General features: G+C 39.5%; 1 protein-coding gene across 2 annotated transcripts in view; it reads right to left on the bottom strand.

Moving 5' to 3' along the window:
- The window catches only part of fancc (FA complementation group C), a 36841-nt gene that overhangs the window by 11636 nt on the left and 3819 nt on the right, over positions 1 to 21386 (bottom strand). Inside the window, exons 4-14 of one of the 2 annotated variants that reach the window (XM_087170240.1) lie at positions 17383 to 17470; positions 17095 to 17189; positions 11353 to 11460; positions 11178 to 11242; positions 10420 to 10584; positions 9836 to 9995; positions 6011 to 6066; positions 5762 to 5861; positions 4294 to 4369; positions 2380 to 2482; positions 77 to 251 (exon numbers count right to left, since the gene is read on the bottom strand). In XM_087170240.1, the coding sequence (XP_087026366.1) occupies positions 77 to 251; positions 2380 to 2482; positions 4294 to 4369; positions 5762 to 5861; positions 6011 to 6066; positions 9836 to 9995; positions 10420 to 10584; positions 11178 to 11242; positions 11353 to 11460; positions 17095 to 17189; positions 17383 to 17470 (1191 nt within the window). The remainder of the gene's footprint in view (positions 1 to 76; positions 252 to 2379; positions 2483 to 4293; positions 4370 to 5761; positions 5862 to 6010; positions 6067 to 9835; positions 9996 to 10419; positions 10585 to 11177; positions 11243 to 11352; positions 11461 to 17094; positions 17190 to 17382; positions 17471 to 21386) is intronic. The other variant, XM_087170241.1, reaches the window with a different exon arrangement.

Here is a 21386-nt window from a genome sequence, read left to right as displayed (position 1 = left end):
ACACACAGCCTGTTCCAAATTTAGTGCATGACTACAAAACACCTAAAAAAAAGAAAAGAAAATAACTTTATCTTACCAGCTGTAGAGCTCTGTGGTGCCCCCTGTTGGTGGGGTGGTGGTAGAAGGTCAGCAGCCACAGGAGGGGGCCACAGTCTTCATGCCCTGATGTTCCCAGCAGCTGGACAGTCACCTGCACCCAGTGGGCACACTGAACCAGCAGGAACCAGGCCTCGAATACTTTGTGGTGCCCCCTACAAGACAGGAGGAGAAACAACATTCAGCACTACAGCTACATGGGATCTGAAGGATTCTTCTGTGCTGCTGCTGTGGAAATGACAAATGACACTGCAGAAAACCAGAGAACATAATTACATGAGCGCAAGCTGTATGGACTGCAATTAGAAAGTAACTGAAAAATTTATAGCAAAAATCATCAATTATATCGACACCCTCTTAAAATAATTCTTGCCCTCGGAAACAGCATTTTGACTGAAAAAGAAATCTTATCACAAAGTCCAGACATTTGTTTTTTTTCAGATCTTTCAGATGCATCTTGTGGCCTTCATCAGCACATGGAGTTTCACGTGTCCAAAATTTTATACTTAGGCCACATGATAACAAGGAAACCTTCTACACGACAACTGATCAAAGTCAATCCACATGTCAAGGCTTGACTGAAAAGCTGTGACTAAAAACATTAAGTGGACCTTGTGGTAAGGATTTTTTGTCAAATCAGTTATCTTGTTTTCAATTTCAGTTTGTAATGGTGAGTTACAAACACGGCATCACACTGGGACTTACCAAGCATATGAGGCTAACAGGTATCTATTCTCTTCTATGAAACAAATCTGTGATATTTTTCACCAACGTTCTCATAAAACCATTTGGTTTCCAGTGTGCCACACGAACCCCCTAATAACAGGCCATTTGGGGTCACTTACATCACAAGAGCTTTATTAATGAGCCATGACTCTGAGTGGCTGCCAGTAATATTAGTCCCACCCCAACTGACAGGAGCAGTGGATGATCAAAGAAAGACAAAGCTTTTATACAGATCTGATTCAGAGTTAGATACTGAAATTCATTATTCGTTCCCAGCTGTGACATCACACTGAAGGGGCAGCTGTGATTGGCTCTTTCAATGGGTGATATTTCATCACATAAAAAAAACCAAAAAAAAAAATCAGAAAACAGTGATGAGCGTCAGTTTTATCCTTTTATAGCATTTCCACCCTAAAATTTGTTTTCCCTAATAGAACCTCTTTATCATGCATGTCTATTTACATGTACAACACTTCACTGTCTATTCCCCCAATACTGCAAGATGTGGAATGCAGTCCTGCCAGAAACGAGTAAGAGATGGCAGCACAGAAAGTGGGACAGCAAAAGGAAGGACGTGACTAGAGTTGAGATGACTATTCAGTGTAATAACCGATAGGTCTTTCAAGTTTTTCAAGCAAAATTGCAAAATATTTCCTTGATCCTTTGTGCATTCCATTTCCCTTTGCTGAAATTAAAAACTAAGAAGTGAAATAAAAGCTCACAAGTGTCATGGATTACTGTGAAATGTAAAAGTGTACCAGAATGTAAGATGGACTGAGATTTAGGCAGACAGACAGCGTGAAACAGAGCTACACAGCTGCAACAGTGAGGCTATGACTTAGAAGAGTGATATAGATCTCTCTCTCAAATTTCCCTAATACCATCATTAGAGCTCTCCTCCTCATCTCCCCCTCTTCCTCCTTGGCTCCCAAATACGACCAGCAACATCCCTCTGCAGGGCCCTGGCAGCTGCATCTTCGCTCAGAGCAACACAACATACTACTTTCCCACCGCTGGCTTGGAACAATGTTTTGGGAATTTTGCATGGAGCTCCAGAAAGGAGCAGTGGTGGGGATAATGGGCCCTGTTAAAAACCGCAGCTGGAGGGTATCAAGTCAGCTGTCTCCATCTCGAGGACATCAACTGCTTTCTGCTTTTTATCCGCGTCCTCTATCCTCTTTTTTCTCTAAATCCGTCTAACCAAGGCTGCTTACTCTCTGCTTTTCTCTATGTCAGGCTAATATGTTTTTCCTCTGTCCACTTTCTCCCTGCTTCTCTGGTTCTTCTTCTGCATTCCTTTTCTCACTCTTATTGGGCTTTCCAACACTTGTTTTCTCCACACCTCTCTCTTTCCCAAGCTAATAGTCTCTAATGAGCGCTTGGAGGAGCCGTGCAGTGCACCAGGACCTTTCTGCTGTGATGCAAGAGGAAAATATCTGACTAACCACCCCTTCAACAGCAACTAATGGGAATATGAACACCACACAGGCATTCAGTAGGGTGGTGGAAGCAGACACACATTAACGCATTCTCTCTACGAGCCTTTCTCACTCTAACCTGGTGCCACTGCTGCCGTCTCCCTCCTCTTCCTCCTCTGTCAGTCTCTGTAATGAGCTGCTGAGCCAGTTCAGGTGATGTCTCCAAGCCTCCTGTGGCATCTCTGCAAGAACAGATTCAGATACACAGACATTATGATTACTTGTAGCACAAATAAGAAGCTTGTACAATCAATTAGTATTCACATTATTCAAAGCCAGTTAACTAGTCAGTGTTAAAGAAAATAATCAGGATTACAGGAAATATATTTGTTTGCTTTCTGTCCAGGAGGTAGATAAGAAGGTTGATACCACTCTCATATCTGTAGGATAGTCAGCAGCCAGTTAGCTTAGCACGAAGACTGGAAACACAGAAACGTGTGTATCACGTTTGTTTAATCTGTACCAACTATCATACAAGACCAAAAATCCAGCAAACAGAGAATTTTTGGTATTAAAAAAGCTTGTTTCAGGTTTATTTTCATATGTATTAAACTAACCAGACATAATGTGCTGTGGAAGTGCTGGTAGATGGATTTTGTTACATTTGGACACAGCTGAGCTAGCTGTTTTCTCCTGTTTCCAGTTGTTATGCTAAGCGAAGCGAACCGGTTACTGGCAATAGCTTCATATTTACTGTCCACACATGAGAGTGGTATCAATCATCTTAATCAACTCTCTGCAACAAAGCCAATAGGAGTATTTCCCAAAATGTCTAACCATTCTCATGTTAAGATGCAGAAAATTTCCAAATAAAAGACACACACACACACACACACACACACACACACACACAAAAGATTGTGAAGATACTTCTGCCCAGAGGGTACCAGAAGAAGATTCTGCATGTGAAATAACTTTAACTGACATATTTCCAAATATCAGGTACAAGTATTTCGCAAGCAACTGGATGAACTTCTGTTAGTGCTTGCTATTATTTTTTCCTGTTTTCCGGCTATTATTTTTAACTGCTTAAAGGGCCAGAGTGGTGTTTGTCACATGCCACATTGTCTGTTAAAAATAACTTTGCTACGACATACCACATTTTGCACTACAACCCCACCTAACTGACTAACAAGCTAACTAACAAACATTTTCAAATGCTTGGTATCTTGATCCAGGTCTTCCCCTCAGGCGATGTTTTAACAATGCAATGCTCAGTATTAATTTATAACTTTTTCAGAGGGAGCACAAATCATGATAAAAACTAAAATCTTCTACTTTTCACAGTACCATTTCCATTCAACCTCTGGTGAAAAATTGCCCTTCACCACACGCACGCACGCACGCGCGCACACACACACACACACACACACACACACACACACTGTAATAATTAACTCAGACTTCTGGCTTGGCTCCAGTGTGTCCCTAAATGGCTCCATTCATGTAAATCATTTCTGCCTACAGGCCAGTCTGGGCACACACTGATAAGCTCTGCTCCTCTGTGTCCCTGCACTCACCTACTGTGCATCCCTTCACTAGTAAAGATTCTCATACATAAACAGTGGTAATACATATTCAGTATAGATGATATTGACTCTTCTTAATGAGAGGAATAAAAAAGTGTATTAGTATGTTTATGTAAGACGATCAATGGCTTCGTTTATTTACAATGAATAGTAGCTTGTACAAAACAGGCAACACATTATACTTCTGCATAGATTCCACATATTTTTGAGAATATAGTATTTTGAGAATATGTAAGCTTCACTTTTGTCCCACCTCATGTCAGCTTTTATATTAGACATAAAATACAGAACAAAGTTGTTAACTAACTATTATTGATCAGCAGGAACAAGACACACAAGAGCCCATTCACTCTGCAGCAGGAACACTGTTTACACACAGTTAAAGAATACCTGAATACACTCATACTCACAATACAGTGTTTCAGACAAAAACACACACAGCAGGAGTGTGGCCACACACTGACCTGACGGCAGGGTCAACAGAGGGAGCAACAGACTCTGAGGAGACTGAGGGAAGAACGTCTTCAAAGATACACACTTCTGAAACAAAACAAAGCACTTTTTTTTTCTTTTTTTACTGAGCTTCATAAATGTATATCACACTTTCCTTGAACTCATACATCAACGTGCTCTGAAAGCCTGAAAAATGACATTTTGAATGGGAGGCTGTGTAATGGTGATACAGTAGGTGCTAATGTGTAATGTAGCGTGTAATAGGTAGCGTTTAGTGCAGTGTGACTACAGCCATTATAACCGAGCCTACTGTAAATACACAGTAGCACTGCCATCTACTGGTTAATTGAGGTGAAAAGGAGTTGGGCTGTATTCACAAAACCGTGTAGCAGGTCATACATCACACCTGCGTCGTTACATATCCGTTTTCTGGCTTTTACCAGTAATGGCTGAAATGCGAATGTCAAGTAATTCCCTACAGTCACAGTTACAGAATGTGTTGATGGAGGAGCTCTATACAACAACAGACTTGTGTATATCTGAGAGAATCTGTGGGGGGGGGGGGCGACGACAAGCTATTACCTACAAATTGATGATTTAAAAGCGATTTGCATTTATTGTCTACGAGGCAGAGGTGTGAATCGTGGTGTGTGTAGTGTGAGCAGTGAGCTCCCTGCTGGAGATCAAGTGATAATGATGTGGAGGATTCATCAAATGTTAAGTGATTTTGCCTGCAAAGGGGAGGAAATTGTTCATCGCCCTATGTGTGCATCTAAGCCTGCAGCATAAAAGTAACCATTCATTCATTTCCAGGGCACATGGTGGATAAGAATCAGTGGTAATTTCAAAGTTATAAAAGTTATTAATCGGTGAAGTTCTTCTGTGACACTGAGTGCTTAAAAGGAATAGGTTTAAAATCCTACAACGTTATCAGTATTATCATTATTAAAACTGCAGTATAAAAACGGTTGGCCTTGGGCCCCAAATATGTTGATATATGAAAGATAAAAGTGTTTGGTGACAGATTAGGGTCCAAGAAGTAAAAAGCTTAGTATTGTGTCTCTGCTGGTTGTAACCACACTAGACTTCAACAGGCAAAAACCTTGAGCAGTGACAAGAAAACATGGATATTTATTTTGTCTCTCCACCAAATAATCAATTTAGGAGACCTCTTATAATCTAGAAATTTCAGGGCAGAAACGATTATACTCTTAATCAAAACAAAATTTGTAAGCAACAACTCCGACAATCTACTATTTGTTTAACATACAAACAAAAAAAAATCACTCAAATGTGCATCTTTTCTTTGATTTACTTGATAATAAACTGAATATCTTTGGGTGTTGGACTATTGGTCAGAAGAAAAACAAGTAATTTCAATTCTCTTATATTTTCTGAACCAAAAGATTAATCAATAATGAGCAGATTAATTGATTCATGTCAGACTTTTGGATCTTTTCTTGAAACAACAAGGAATACCTGAGGCTGCAGCAGCACCACTTCCTTGAGGAAAAAGCTGGTAAAGGTTTGGATAAGAGACTTAACACACTCGTTTCCTTCTGCTTGCTTAAGGACAGACCTGCCAGAGACACAAACACAAATATATGTAGCATTCCCGAACAACACATCAATAGAATTTGCAAACAAACATACAGAAATGCACACTTCAGCATCATACATGTTTCATTCAAACACACAGCAACTTCCAAATGACACACCCGCACTCACCTGAAGATCTCATTTACAACCAAGAATATTGAGCAGTGCTGAGCACAGGCTTTAGGCTGAAACACACAAACACAAATCTTACTAGTCTATAAAGTTAAACTCCTCCAACACAAACAATCCAGAAAGTTCAAAAAATACAAATCATCAGACAAATCAGCTGCCATTATAACCAATTTAAAGGGGACATATTATGCTCCTTTTCAACAAGTTTGAATAAGTCTCAGAGGTCCCCAAGACATGTCTTTGAAGCTTCTTGCTAAAAAATCCACTCCGATCCTGAGCGCAGAAGTGTTTGCCCTAAAAACTGACCACTGGGTGTCACTGTTGCATCATCTACAAACCTCCACGCTCTGGTGCCTCAGTTCTCACTCTCCCCATTAACCACTCAGTTTACCACTCTGTCAATCCTTACTTCCTTCACTCTCACAAGAAACACACACACACACACACACACACACACACACACACACACACACACACTCATCTTCTCCTAATGCACACTCATCATGTGTTTTAGATTTAACACATTCTAAAACACCCCAGTGCAAACATTTAACAGCTGTACTGTTCATGTCTGCCTCCCTCTCCCTTTTTTTTTTTTTTTTTTTTTATATCTTCGAGCCCTAATTATTCTCCCTTGCATCCCCCTCCCACACTCTTATATAGGGATGTGCACTTCACTTTAGGGGGAGAGCGTGTAGTCTGCAGTCTGGGTCTACCTTAAAGGCTTTAATCGTGCGGTGTAATGAGGCAGTAGAAACATTAAAAGGAGGGCCAGAATCGGACATGAGCGAGCTTTTCTATTTATTTCATTTGCCCACAGCCAATTAAAAGCTGCCACTGGTGTGAGTAATTAGAAATGGTAAGTGGTATTTTACAATGATACGATATTGGTATATATTAGCTTTAACCTGGTTTTATAAAAGCATTTTCCCTCCAGTCCAGGCACGTTTGTAACTGCGCAACTGACTAAGTGCTGGAGTACCAGACCAATTACAGTCACAGTAAGAACAAACAGCCCCACCCAGTGTTTATATAGTGTCATTACGATGTCCCAACAAACAAAGTGCTTTCATTCTCAGTTTTGACATGTCTGTTTCTTTTTTTGTCCTCTCAGGCTAAAAAACAGCATTAAACAAACAAAGCACGTTTTACATTTAACTGTTTAGATGGGCATCAGCAATACGCTGGCATTCGGTTCATGTATGTCAACTTGCATATGTGGGTTGGATGCCAGCGTACATGCATGTGTGCAAACTGTCACGATTCCCCTAGTGAAAACAGATGGGTTATTTTAGCGTCCTCCTCCATACCTTACCACTAACACTTCAAGGAGGGTCAATTACAGCACACAACAAACATCCTGTTTTTGGCAGTCAGGCCCAGGAAGTGAGTATTTATTGTTATTGGGCCTGCGTCTCTCATTGGATCACAGGGGGATGGGACAAGCCAAAACGAGGAATGTGAGCCTAATTTCATGTTTCCCATTTTTGATTGCAGTTTAAACAAGTGAGTGAAAGGGAGGCGAGAACAGAGACATGCCAGTCTGCTCAGATGCCCCTTTGTTTTTTTTTGGTCTTGAACACATGTATGGCAACAGAGACTCCACAGACACTCGCATGAAACGCATATCTGACATCCAAACAACCTGAAGGCTAAGTGAAACCTAAACGTATGCCACCCACCCTCTTAATGACAGACACACTATACCAGATGTAATATCATAAACAAAAGCATGGAGACTGAAGGCATGTGTGTGTGAAGGTTTGCATGCATACATCATGTGCGTGTGAACTAGCAAGGTGATAAAAACAGAGGTCAATCAGAGATGGATGAGAAGGGAAACAAATAGATCCACGACGGGACAGAGAAGTAAACAGTCTCTCTGCCTCTCTCTCACACATACATACATAGAATTAGTTTGACTGTTTACATAACTCGTCTTACCAACCTAGTAGCTCCTACAAACTCAAGATGATGGAATCAAGTGTAATCAACAGGCAGGCATATCCCTGAACATGCAGTGTTACTAATTCATACACCGGTGTGCGCCAATCTGTCTTAATTTTTTGAGAACAGTTCCTAAACTAAAAAAGTGTGCATTGCTAGCCTGTTATGTACACAGCTCAAGTGGACCATCACTCTGGGAAAACAGGAGTGACACAACTGACAAACTTGACCTAAGTTAACATGAGGCAAGAAGGAAGGTAAATTCTTTTTCCCCACTCGAGTTTCTCTGACATTTATACCCACCGAAGGCAATGCAATCAGTAACTTAGGTAAACAGGATGCCATTCATAACTGTGCACACCAGGTGCTTTATTACTGGGCGCAGAAGTTTGGCACAACAATCAGAGAAAGCATGTCTACATAGATTAATCTACTCCCTTCCTCTGTATTTTAATGTCATGCCTTCCCAGTGAATAATTACCTTAGAGATGGGTCCATATTCTGGTAGACGTTGTATCTAATTTCAGAGTTTTGTCTTAGTTTTCTTGAACCGTCTAGTTTCAGTGACACATTTAATTACATTATTGTTATCCTTGCTTATCACAGTGGCCGCACTAATTTGTCTATCATGTTCCATGTGGGATAAAAAGCTACCCTTGTGAAAAGAACAAAAGTCACTGTTGTTATTTGCTGACTGCACTGTAGTAATGAGGACGTCATCTTCAATAACTAGTCATAACAATCTACAAATCAAAAATCACCTCTGGCTTTTGAACTGGGCATGATCTTAAGTTATTTGAAGTGAGGAATGTCCAAGGACTCAAGCGACAGAGAGTTCAGTTCTTACCCAGCACAGTAAAGTTTGTGTAGCAGAAGCCAAATGATGTGAGACGCAGTTTAGAGCTAGCCAAACGATGTGAGATGCATGCAGAGCAAAGCCAACTGGTGCAAGTCAGCCAGGTAAAAACAGTCAATAAAGACCAACCAAAAAAGCAATGGAATGTTTCCAAGAATTATGCATATGAAAACAGCACAACTCCATATCTCACAATATAATGAGCAGGGCTTACATTCAAACTGTTTGGTTTCACAGTTTAGAAAAGCTACAAAGCTTTCTGATGTGAGACTCTATAATTCAGGGCAGATGAGTCAAACTATGTACATAACAAACCCATTTACCAGCAGCAGTATGTCACCAATTTATCAACAGTCTTAAATGCTGCCAACTCATGCAGCAGTAAAATTGCAGAAAAAGCCACAGAGCAATGGCACAACATTCTACACATTTCACTGCATCTCAGACTGTGAAGATCTGGCCATTATTAGTAGCTCAACAGTTTCACAGATCATATATTAGAATTTTTTTTGCACACTTTAGCTGCACTCTTCTGATCACATGCTCAGCTCTCCAAATACAGTAAACTTTGGCCTTTTGACTTGGCTACTATGGAATACTTCCTTTCCATAATAGTTGGTGAGATGCTGCGAAAATTGTTGTTCAATGGGAATAAATGAGATATAATGTGAGATTTAAGGCATGGGTTCCATGGGCTGGTTTGAAACAAAACAATACATTTCTCCTATAAATAAAACTAGAGCTGACACAATTAGTAGATGAATTGATTAGTCAATCAACAGAAAATTAATCTGCAACTATTTTGATAACTGATTTCAAGCAAAAAATGCCAAACAGCACAGGCTCCAGTTTCTCAAATGGATTTACTTTTGTTTTCTGTTCTATATCTCTGTAAACTAAATGTCTTCGTTGAACAAAACAAGATTTGTAAAGTAAATCTGATCACATACATGACAGAAATTCATGACTTTATCCTGTTAAAGTTGGGATTTTTCATAGACATTATAAAAATGACCCACCAGCAGGGACTGTGCTACTTGCTGCTCCAGCGTCAGTGGTGTTGACCCTGTGTTGGGAGGAAGAACAGACTCCAGCAGACTGAGCACTGCCTCCTCCAGGCTGGACAGGCTGTGGTACCACAGAGAGACTACTGCCTGCTCCTCCAATGACAAACCCTGGCTGAAAAAAAGAACAGCTCTAATAACTTTACATTATACATATTATTGTATATATTTTATAACTGCATATATTCCACATGCAGCTTTATATGTTTGGAAACAACTTTGTAGTCATAAACTGTGTCTGAAATCCCTCCCCTGATCACTCATTCACTATTCCCTATATAACAAACACTCAATACTTTGAGATTTTGGACATTTACGAGTTATCATCATTTTGCAGCAACATCTGACAGCTGCTGAGTCGCACAGCTGTAATTTTCACATCTGGACTGAATAGTGCATAAATTTCACACTCAAAATTTGGTCCCGCAAATAAAATGATGGGCCATAAATAAAATGCTCTATAGCGAATAGAGAATGATTTCAGACACAGCTATGGTCTAAAGGGGACTCCACACCTGAGTCCGTCCATGTTGCCCTACCTTGAGTAGGCAGAGCTCAGAGCATCCAGGAAATCTTCACTTAGAGCTGCTCTGACACAAGTCACTGGCCGCTGTAGCAGTGCACCAATAAGAGGAGCAGCCTCGGGACAAGTGACCAAAGGGACACAAGCTTCTGATGTTGCCAGAACGCTGTCACATGAACACCTGTGTAAATTCATTCACTTGATGGTTAACATGGACAAAGTATTATCAAAGATAGGAAAGATAGGAATCTGTACCTCCTATGGGCCTTAAGAATTAATGTGCTTTGATCTTTTCCAGCTAAATGTACTAAATGATTTAAATAGACTTAAGAGTTGTATCTTGATAACACTACATACCCCTCTCCTCATACCCTCAAGCTGAGTATAATGTTGGTGGGGGAAGACTTTATCTATCACGGAAGCTATGTTTTACTAGAGATATAACAATTTGTCAGTTAATCAATTAAAGAGCAACTGCTTTGATAACTGATAAATTGTTTGGGTATTTTTCAAACAAAAATGTCAAACAATTTTCAGTTTCAGCTTTTTAAATTTGACATTAGCTGCTTCTCACTGTGGTACATCACTGTAGATTGAATTTTTTTGGGTTATGGTCTGTTGGTTTGACAAAACAAGACGTATGAAAACATTATTATTTGTTCACAATTTTCTTGACATTTCATAGAGCAAACAATTAAACATGAAAATCCTAAGTAAATTAATAAATTATTAATATAATGATTAGTTGCAGTCCTAGTTTCTAGTGTGCTGTACCTCTGATTTATGTTGCCCAGAGAATTGCAGCTCTTCCCAATGTTTTCCTGCAGCGATGCCACCATCTGAAATGCAGGACAACGCACACACAAAGTATGTCAACATAATTTCTTGCAGTATATACAGTATCACTGCAGGCGAGATTCAGAGACCAACAAGACTAAAGAGACAATACCTTCCTCAGGACTTTGAGATGGTACTCTTTAGGTGGGACACCCACACACTTCATTAATGCCTGCGCTGCAGCATCGTCCTCCTCTGTAGCAAGCTGACACAACACTTTCTGTGGGAGGGTGGGCAACACAGCAGATTATTGGTACCTTATGAGTATATCTATAACAGGGGACAAGATTTTAATACAGGCTATCCAGACCCCAATATCCATAACATCAAAGCTAATTAGTTACTGGAATATAGGATGACTCTGTTGGCGTCATATCATTTGAACCGCATGAGTGGAGAAAAGGCATTCCTGTAAGTGAGAATGTATGGACAGCATATGAGCAACTTCAGAAATAAACATTCTTCGTTACAGAGGGCTTTGGTGTTTTACAAGCATTTTTCAGAAGGGGCCTCATCATACAGTGATAAAACCAGACTAATAAACTCTGCTCATTCTCATCTGTGAAAAACGCTAGTCCTAATGATGGAACAAAGAGAGGGAACACTAGACTCATACTGTAATTATAATGTTAAGGAATTGTTCTCAAGCCGCTTCCAAAAAAGAAAGATACAAAAAGGGATGTTTTTCTCAACAAATAAAATACATATTCCAGGGCACAGGAAGGGTTGAAGCTCATTTTACTTTCAATGTTGTCATTCTCAAAAAATAACTAGAATTACTGCCTTGTGGTTGCATGCCTCCACCAGCTAACCAAAATGCAAGAAATATGGTTGCAATCTCTCTTCCTAGGTTACACTGAATAATAGCCAGAAGTGCATTTGCAAAAAATTATAATGTCAAAGTGAAGTTGACCTTTAACTATTTGGATATAAAATGTCATAAATCATTATTTTATCCTAATAGACATCTGTGTTAAACTGTGTTGTAATTAGCGTATGAATTTGTGAGTTATCAGGTCATCCTTGAGTCCAAATGGACCTTTGTGGCAACTTTGAAGGGATTGCCTCGAGGTGTTATTGAGATATCACGTTCACGAGAATAGAACGGACAGACAGACGACCCGAAAACAAAATGCCTCCGGCCATGGCTGTCACCGGTGCAGAGGCATAAAAACAATGCCACACAGCATTCAGTAGTCTAATGATTAATAAGCTGAACGTTTGAAAAGAATGTTCCTCATTGGTATTCACTCTGAAGCACGATGAAAAGACCTATAAATTTAAATTAGGGATTGATTTAAACCTTAGAAACAGTTGTCTCTACTCAACAACAATAAGTTGATTTACTGGTACAAGTTTGAAAGTGTGATCCAACAGAAACAGCCAGGGCCTCGTATCTTCAGCAAACATCTGTTTTTACAACTCAGATGAACCAAAAACAGAGAAACATCCACACCACTAAGAATAGAATAAAAAAAGTACAAATCCCTTTCAAACTACAGATGAAAGGGGATCAACGAGAAACGAGGAGAGAAAGAGATTGAGAAAGACAAAATATGTATAAAAAGAGGACAAAAAAACAAGAAGTGAGGGAGGAAAAAAAAAAAGAACAAAATCCCCGGCAGAGGAGCACTGCAGTGCTCTTGGTGGAGCTGTGTGGTTTCTTTGGCCAGGCCCTACAGCACGCTAAGATGCTTACCCTCCACACAGTCTCACAAAACAACCCCAATCACTACCATCTGAGCACCCTCAAACCCTGCACATTGAGTACATACAAAACCAATCACACTTATCCCACCCTTGGTAAGGAGGCACAGTGGGGCTGGGGGATAAGAGGCGGAAGAGAGGTTAGTAAGAAGGAATGGCAGAGAAAGACTAGAACGTGCTGCGATGGCTGCATTTGGAGCGGGGAAAAAAGGGTGTGGTCGCCAGAGGAATGGGATGAAGGGCAAATGGAGAGATGGATGGCAAATACTTTAGGTCAAATGTCATGTTTCTCTCACAGAACACAGCAACCGAGCTGGCTTTGGGGGCTTGGACATGCTGCTGCCATAGAAATTATCCCTCTATAAATCTAAAATTAAAACTGAGGATGTAGAAAAATGCACAAGGCAAAGACTTGGGTTGGTTTTGATGGGTGCCTGTTAACAATTACTAGGGCATGATTGAATTCTCTCAAAACCAATGAAAGACTCAAGTATAGCCTCAGATGGCCAAAACAGCAGAGACAAAAACAGGGAAGACAAAATGAGGGAAATGAGCAAACCTGGTGCACTGATGTAGAATACATTATGAGAAGTGTATGTGCCTTTTCCTGTGGCACCCAATGCCAAATGGCACCAATGTAAACAAACCTTTAACAGTGTCAGGAAAGAATTTGGAATTTTTATTTAGTTTTTGCAGAGTATGAGCCTAATTTGGGAGTGATAGCAGTTTCCAAAGCAGCTTTTATTTAATTATCTTTGGCGTAGCATTACTATAGCTTTACTAAATGTAAAACCATGAGATCAACGGGATAGTTTGACAGTAATGTGGATGAGGCAATAATTTTACCTTAGCATAAAGAACAACAGTTTATCCGTCCACCAAGTGTCTGTGCACACAGTGACAACAACACAGAAGTTACTACTCATGGCTGTTCGTAGCCAAGAAGTAGTTACAGCACAAACTGTAGTTTTTATATTTCTGTTTGTTTACGAATTAAACAAACAAAATGTGAAATAAGCAAATTTTACAACATGTCCAACTATTTCTTTTAAAAGAGAGGAAGAAATTTAAAAGATAATTTCAGTAAGTCAGGGGAGGACATCCAAGAAGAAAGAGAAGATGAAGGGAGAGTGTTATTGTGACAGAGACACTTTCATCTTCGAATAAAAGCGCTGAAATATGGCACTCAATGTGAGCAAAGATTTAAAAACATGTTTTAAAACTATAAAGCAGCCACAGCAGCTCCAGGCCCTACCTGTGGTTCACCCTGTATGAGTCATTTAAGATACACATCAAAGATTAAAGTCTTAGTGTCCATCCTCTGGCCCTCTAATATTACACTCTCATGCTCTATTTATCCTTCATCTCCTCAAAGATCATGCCATGTTACTGCAGCACTGTGTGGTCCTCCTGCTAGTACAGGATGTCGAGAAACAGACCGATTGAGCTAATGACTATCTGACATGGCCTGCAGCTACGTGGCTGTACCCAGCATTCATCAAACCCAGTGAAAACGCTCAGATGTGGAAAGGAGAGGCAGGCAGGGAGGGGTGAAGTGCAGACATGAGGGAGAAAATGCAAAATATTGTGCGCTATCATAATTTAAGGAGAAAAAATACATGTGGCTACTAACAGTATATACAGTAGCAGTGAAACACATGTATTTGCACAAATGCTCACAAACATATGGGAGCACATGCACAAACTTTTCACAAACACAGTATTTATGTGCCACTTAGCACCAGACCCTCAGTGTATTATGGAGGCAGCAAGAAAACAATGTTGGGGAGCAAGATCAGACAGGGCTAACAGAAAACAGGCTGCATTCTGCATTCCAGGACAGGCGGTCCAACACAACACAGACACAGGGAGAGACACAGACACAGACCATCTCTGGCCTAAAACCATACATCTGCCCTGCTCCCCCAGACGGGCTGAGCTGTGGTGAATAGGTTTTTTGTGCTTCCCGCCATTCCTGTCATTTGTGGGAAGTGGAAGCTTCTTTGGAGGAGAAGAGAAGGAGAATGAGGAGAGGCTGCAGAGTTGGTTTTGAGTTTATTGTACTTGTGCTCTTTGGACACTTTCAACTAGTGCCCTGCAGTATAAAATACATGCATGCAATTTTAGTATGAGTGGCCCCAGTGAACCTGACTTAAACGAGTGCATGAAAATTAACTACTTCTATACAATGTTGAAAATGCAGCATGAACATAGATTGATTGTAAATGTTTATTAAGGACTAGAGTGGTGCCACAACTAACTATTAATTTAACCATAACTAAAGCTAAAAATCTAATGTCAATCTCCACGCCATCCGACCCTCCACGCACACGAAATCAATATGCAAACAACATTGCATATGAAAACATATGCTGCTACAAAAACACACAGATAGAAGCAAGCATTACCATGCACACATGCACTCCGCTTCCCCTCTTATGGGTCAAAGACCATCTGGAACATTCAAGGTTTACTTTCAAGGCCCTGTTTTAATTAGCAAGATGTTTTATTAGATGAGAAATTAATCAAAAGAATACAAACACTCAGTTAATCTGGCAAAAATGTGAACGTCCCACATTGTTTATCATAAGCCATCTGTGTGAACCCTCTCAAAGTTGAAAATTGCAGGATCTTTACTTCCCTCTGTTCTCCTTCCCTCCTTTGTGTGTGTGCCTTGAAAACACACAGTGAGTAGGATCAACTAACCATAATTTAAAGGCTGATCCTTCTCTGGTGACAAGAGGCAGTGAAACAGTCAATTTTAATTCCCTTTCAAAATATGTTTTACAGTTTTGGGCACAAAAGGCTTAGACTAACAGAGACCCAATCTCCCTCATTCATCATCTATGTCCCACTGGAGAGGAGACACAGAGGGCTGGCGAGAGAACTCCTATTAAAAGTAAATTAGACAGAAAATCTCTTCAGCAGCCCAAAGGCAGTCAAAGAGACATTCTTTTAAGAGTGTTTTCGTAAAGGGATGATCTGTAATTGGCAACTCATCTGTATGTCAAATCAGTCTAGAACTAATTAGGAAATAAACAGCAAACAGATCAGGTCTGAAAATTAAGAGAAAAGGCATATGATGAAACACTGGAAGAGGATAATTTACAACTAAATAATGTTATGAATGAATAGAACCACAGCCTTGATTACCAAATAAATATTTTAAATACATCTGTGTTTTTGTCTCCACCTTTTCCAGGCTTCCCTAATTTATGATTATGTCTTTAATCTCTGTAGCCCTACTTTTCTGTATCAGGTGACCCAGGCTCATGCTGCCATTGTCAGAAATAAACATTTAACACATACAACACAACACAACACAACACAACACAACACAACACAACACAACACATATAACACAAACAAGCATATGTCTAATTCTGACAGAAATGTTGTCCATGATATTAAAATATTAAGTTATCTCTTATTTCTTGTTATAAACCAAGTTTACTCAATGCCAATAAACTCTTCCGGTACCTCCTACTGTATTTAAAGCTGGGTCTCGAGTTTTAGTGCTTTCTTGGTGCCAGTCATAATCTGTCTCTAGCAACAAATATGGAAAAGAGTCATGTACCAAAAGTTGGCATTGAACAGTTTGTTAGATTCATAGTCTGGTTAACTTATTATTTGTTTAGATAGACAGCTGTTTTTTAACATTGAGGCATTTTGCATTTGGCTTATTATAAAACATATTCTTCAGGATGAGGTAAGTATCAAAACTGAGATATCCTATTGGAACTGGTATCAAAAATATTCCTTAATTTCTTATAAATATTTTTCGAGCATTTTATACCCTTATTAGAGATATTACAGAAAGAGATGATGAGAAATTAGTGTAAAGAAAGATGGGAAATGACATGCAACAAAAGTCCCCAGACTGGATTTTAACCAGATATTGCAACCCCTTGGCCACCTGTGCATCCTTGCCCTATTTCTACTTTGTTTCCCCCTGAATTTCACTTTAAACTAAAATGGCTACAATAAAAAAAGGTGGTATGTAAAAGCCGTCATGGATCACAACTGAGACCCTCATAAAAAATATTTTTAAAAAAGTATCATAACTAAACCTAGTCCCTAGTTGCACATTAATCATGTAATCTTTAATTCTGTATTAATAGAATTGGAGAGAATGTCCAGTCCATACCCGTATCCACTGGTTGGCTTTTCTTTCCACTGCACTGCTTGGGTGCTCTGAATACAGTCCAAACAGACACTGGAGCAACAGCCTTCTGCTTGTATCTGCCGGCAACACAGCACCACACAACACATTACACACCATGATCTCAGCCTCATTACCATCATTATTACCTCTGCTTGTCAGGAAGTTCTGAAAACCTGACATCAGATTAAAAGGCCACCATTACTCTGGACCTGATCCATCTACTGAACTCCACTACTGGTGGAGTTAAAGCTGTCCAGGAGGTGCACTCACCATCAGCAGTGACATACGGGTTCCAGCACAGTCGGCCCAGGAACTGGCCAAGGTAGGGCAGCCTCTTCATGGTTTCTGTTGTGGAACTCTTAGGGGCAGAACAGAGATAGCAACAGATAAGAGGTAATGCATTTAAAAATCTATTAAAAGTTTTTCATGTTGAATATTCTCATACCTTGCACTTATAACTTAAGTGGGTTATTTCTCTGAGTGGAAGGCACATACAGTGATGTTTTTTTTTTTTTATCATTTGGCACAATCAGACTCATACATGACAGAAGTGGAGCTAAAAAATAAAACTGAAGGTGCTGAGTTGAATAATAGCCATGTCAACAGGTGTACAGTACATTACTCATGCATCACCTTTTTTTCCTGTGTGTATGTCACAATTCTCACCATGGTGTCAATAGTGAGAGATACAGAGAACAGAACACAGTGCAGAGCAAGGTTCTGGTTGATGGTGCCATAATGGTTTAAGTATGTGTGTGTCTGTGCTTGTTTATCCAGCTCAAAACAACAGACCATGTGATTTATTTCACCTCACAGCCAATTAAAACATCAATATGGTTCCAAGCTACGACAGACACTGCATTTAATAACTTTACTAACCTTTAATCCTGAGCACCTATACATTGAGTTTTTCAGTTTGATGTTGATGATTATCACTTGTAAAAATTTTGAAGTTTGGACAGATTCCAATTATATGTCAAGGTAGCGTGCTGAAATTAATGGAGAATCAAGACTTGGTTTACAGTATCTTCAGTGTAACAGAACACAAAAAACAGCCCATCAAGGATCTTGTCAATGTGAAAAAAATGAGAGCACATCACAATCATAACTCTGTAAAAACACAGCTGTAAAACATTGTTTTGTTCCACCTGACTGCTTTCCTGGTTTTAATAAATCAACACAGACCCAATTATGTTTTACAATATGATGACTGCAGTTGGACATACAGAAAACAGATGAAAGAAGTGACGCATAACTTAAATTTACAAGCGTGTGTCTGCACACTTTTGCATGAATCATGTTTACGTACATGTACAATATCACTTATTATTCAACCCATATTAACAGACTATATCATACATTTCACCTGTGACCTAATTGAACTGTGTAGAACAACTTTCATGCAGGAGCAGTCCACATACAGAAATGGGATATATGCCTGCTGAAATATCACCTATAGGTTTTCTGTTTTGGCTTCAAAAAAATTCCTTCTCCTCATCTTCACGTCTTCACTTTGGGCTTATCATCCCATCAACGTCAATGAGACTTCAGTTTTATATACTTGTATCAATAAATTAAATTAATAATTTTAATTTAATTAATTAAATTAATGCCACCTTTAGAGGAGGTGAAAATTAGACACAGAGTCTATAGGATGCTACTGACTTTGTATTTTAAGAGAAAAGTTTGATCTTTAAAACAGATCTCCATAAATGTTTTGGAGCAGCCAACAGTGCATTGGTGCAGTTCATTTAATTGGAAACAATTAAAGAGCAAACAAGTCTTAAAGTACTGGAGCGTTGAAGAAAAGGAAGAAAGTTATATAGAAGTTATATATTCAAAAATAGCATCAGATAGACAATGAGTCTAACTTAAGTCATTCAAGTGGCTGAGATCATCATTAATGGAAAGCAGAACGGTAATAGGCAAAGTAGAGTTTCTCTAAATGCCATCACTAAACACCCCCCACAACACCACCAGTGCTGTCTGGAACACAGCCCTCACACTCAGCCCTCCTATCAATCCAACAACACATGGTAAACGTTTTGTCTGTGTGAGGATTCATGTGCATTTGTGTGTTAGTGATGCAACTAAAAAGGAATGTTCATTTACAATAGGAACTGTACAGCGCTCTGTGACTGCAGGAATGCCCATAAGAATGAGCCCTTGCAACAGAAAGCAATTATCATCGATTACCGGGGCCAAATCACCATCAAAGCCTTGTCAACATTGTCCCTAATTATAAATGGACTTTGAGACCATGTATCTTGTTTTGATTAGGGACAGACATCTTAAACAGAGTGACTGATAATGTACTAGCAAGGGAGGCAAATGGGACAAGTTTATAGACAATGATGAAAATAACAGTGAGGAAACACTTCTCCCCCTGACATCACTCAGCCACAATCAGAATAGCCCTAACAATAAATAGCAAAGTTGCTATGGTGAGAACATAAATATACACTTGGGTGCATTGCAGATTTCCCCATACTCTCCATTCATCTTACAGTTCCCTTGAGGAGTGGTGTAATAATGCATCTGTGCTGCAGTGGCCATTGTAATAAAGTAGGGGACTTCTATGGTGACTAGGTCTCACTAGGTGTCATTAAGGCACATGTACTCACTCTGCAACATTTAGACTATACATCAATCAGTCAGTGGAGAAAACAAAATTTGAAAAAAAAAATTGACAACTGTTTTGATGATCTATTAGTAATTTATTATTTTTTGAGCAAAAAATACCAAATATTTGAGAATTAACTGATTTCCCTTGACTTGTCACTTTGAGCTCTAGGAAACTTTATAGAAATTTTTAATGAAATAAAAATAATCATTAGTTGCAGCTCTACATGGTTCAACATTTTGGATAATATGTTTTCTTTACTTTTTTATTGAGACATAAATGAGGCGATCAATAACTGCTTTCAATATGAAGCTGTAGCCACGAGAATTTTTTCTTGGCATAAAGACTGTAAACAGGGGCAAACAGCTGCTTTGGCCCTGTCCAAAATACACTTATCAGCACTTCTAAAGCTGATGAATTTTAAAGTTATATCTCATTTCAAAGACTTGAGAGTAAAAATGTTTCACATTTTGTTCAGGCCCAATTCACACAGACCTTCTGGAGGACAGAAAGGAATAAGTGTATTTCCCCCCAAAAAAGGTCAAACAATTCCATTAAGAAAGGCACTACTGAGATAGAAAGCTTCCTCCACTTTTGTAAACAAGTGCAAATCTGGAAATGAATAATAACTAAGAATATTATTCATCTCAGAGCATAAACCACAGGAAAGTTGTTAAGTCAAAATACTGCCAAGAAGCAGGCTATCCTCAGCTTGTGTTTTATGAGTCCGCTGCAAGTAAAAAGAATTTCAACCCAATTAAGTTATACCATTCTTTTCTCTTTCTTTGTATCCCTTCCATCGTCTTAAACACGCTCTGTGCATGACGTATACCCTAAGCCTGCTAACAGAGAAGGAGATAGACGGATAAAAATAATAGTCAGTCAATGCTTGATCTATAAAATATATAGCTAGTCGCCGAAGCAGAGATAAAGTAGTAGTAGTGTTACAGTAAAACATATGGACTATAGAGTCTCAAATTAAAACCTGTGAGAACACCATGACTGTAAGACTGAAAAGAGCATATTATGTGAGAGAGAAATGTGAGAGAAAAATGGTTATAAAAAGTAGTGAGACATAGAGTCCTGAGGAGCAAGAGCTGGAAAGAGGAGACATGGCTGTAGTAACACTGAAATCTCACAGTTCTGCAAGACTCCTGCTCTCTGCTCCCTTCCCAAATTTGCTGGACCTGATATGGGGATACATTAGGTTAGCGCTGGAGGTCCCATTGCGGCTATTACCTGACTAACTCAACATTGCAGCACTGCCAGCCAGACATACGCAGCCTCTGCAGAGCACAGAGCAGCCTCTGTTAGCGGGACCCTACCAACGCTGGACTTACTGTTCATGCCCCTGGCTCTGACTAAGAGTGAGCCTGTGCATGTTTGTGTGCGTGTACTAGACAGGCTGGTGGTTGAATTAACTTAGTGCTTCATTAATCAGACGGCTGTTTGGCTGGTTGGGCTAAGTGATTAGCTGATCTAATCTATTTCATTAGGTGAAGTGTTGAGCGTGTAAAACAGGCTGGATATGGAGATTTAATTAGACTTAACAGGCATCTGGGAAATATAGTGTATAACCAAGACTATCTGAATCTTAAGGAATATAAATCTGTCACAATGCAAGGGAAGCTCTGCTTGCATTGTTACAAAA

The sequence above is a fragment of the Seriola lalandi genome, unplaced genomic scaffold, assembly GCF_002814215.2.
Source record: "Seriola lalandi dorsalis isolate HSWRI2012SDOR001 ecotype SW California unplaced genomic scaffold, Sedor1 jcf7180002054938, whole genome shotgun sequence".
NCBI classification, from domain to species: domain Eukaryota; kingdom Metazoa; phylum Chordata; class Actinopteri; order Carangiformes; family Carangidae; genus Seriola; species Seriola lalandi.
Note: the sequence above shows the minus strand (reverse complement) of the source record. Positions and strands in the feature narration are given on the sequence as shown.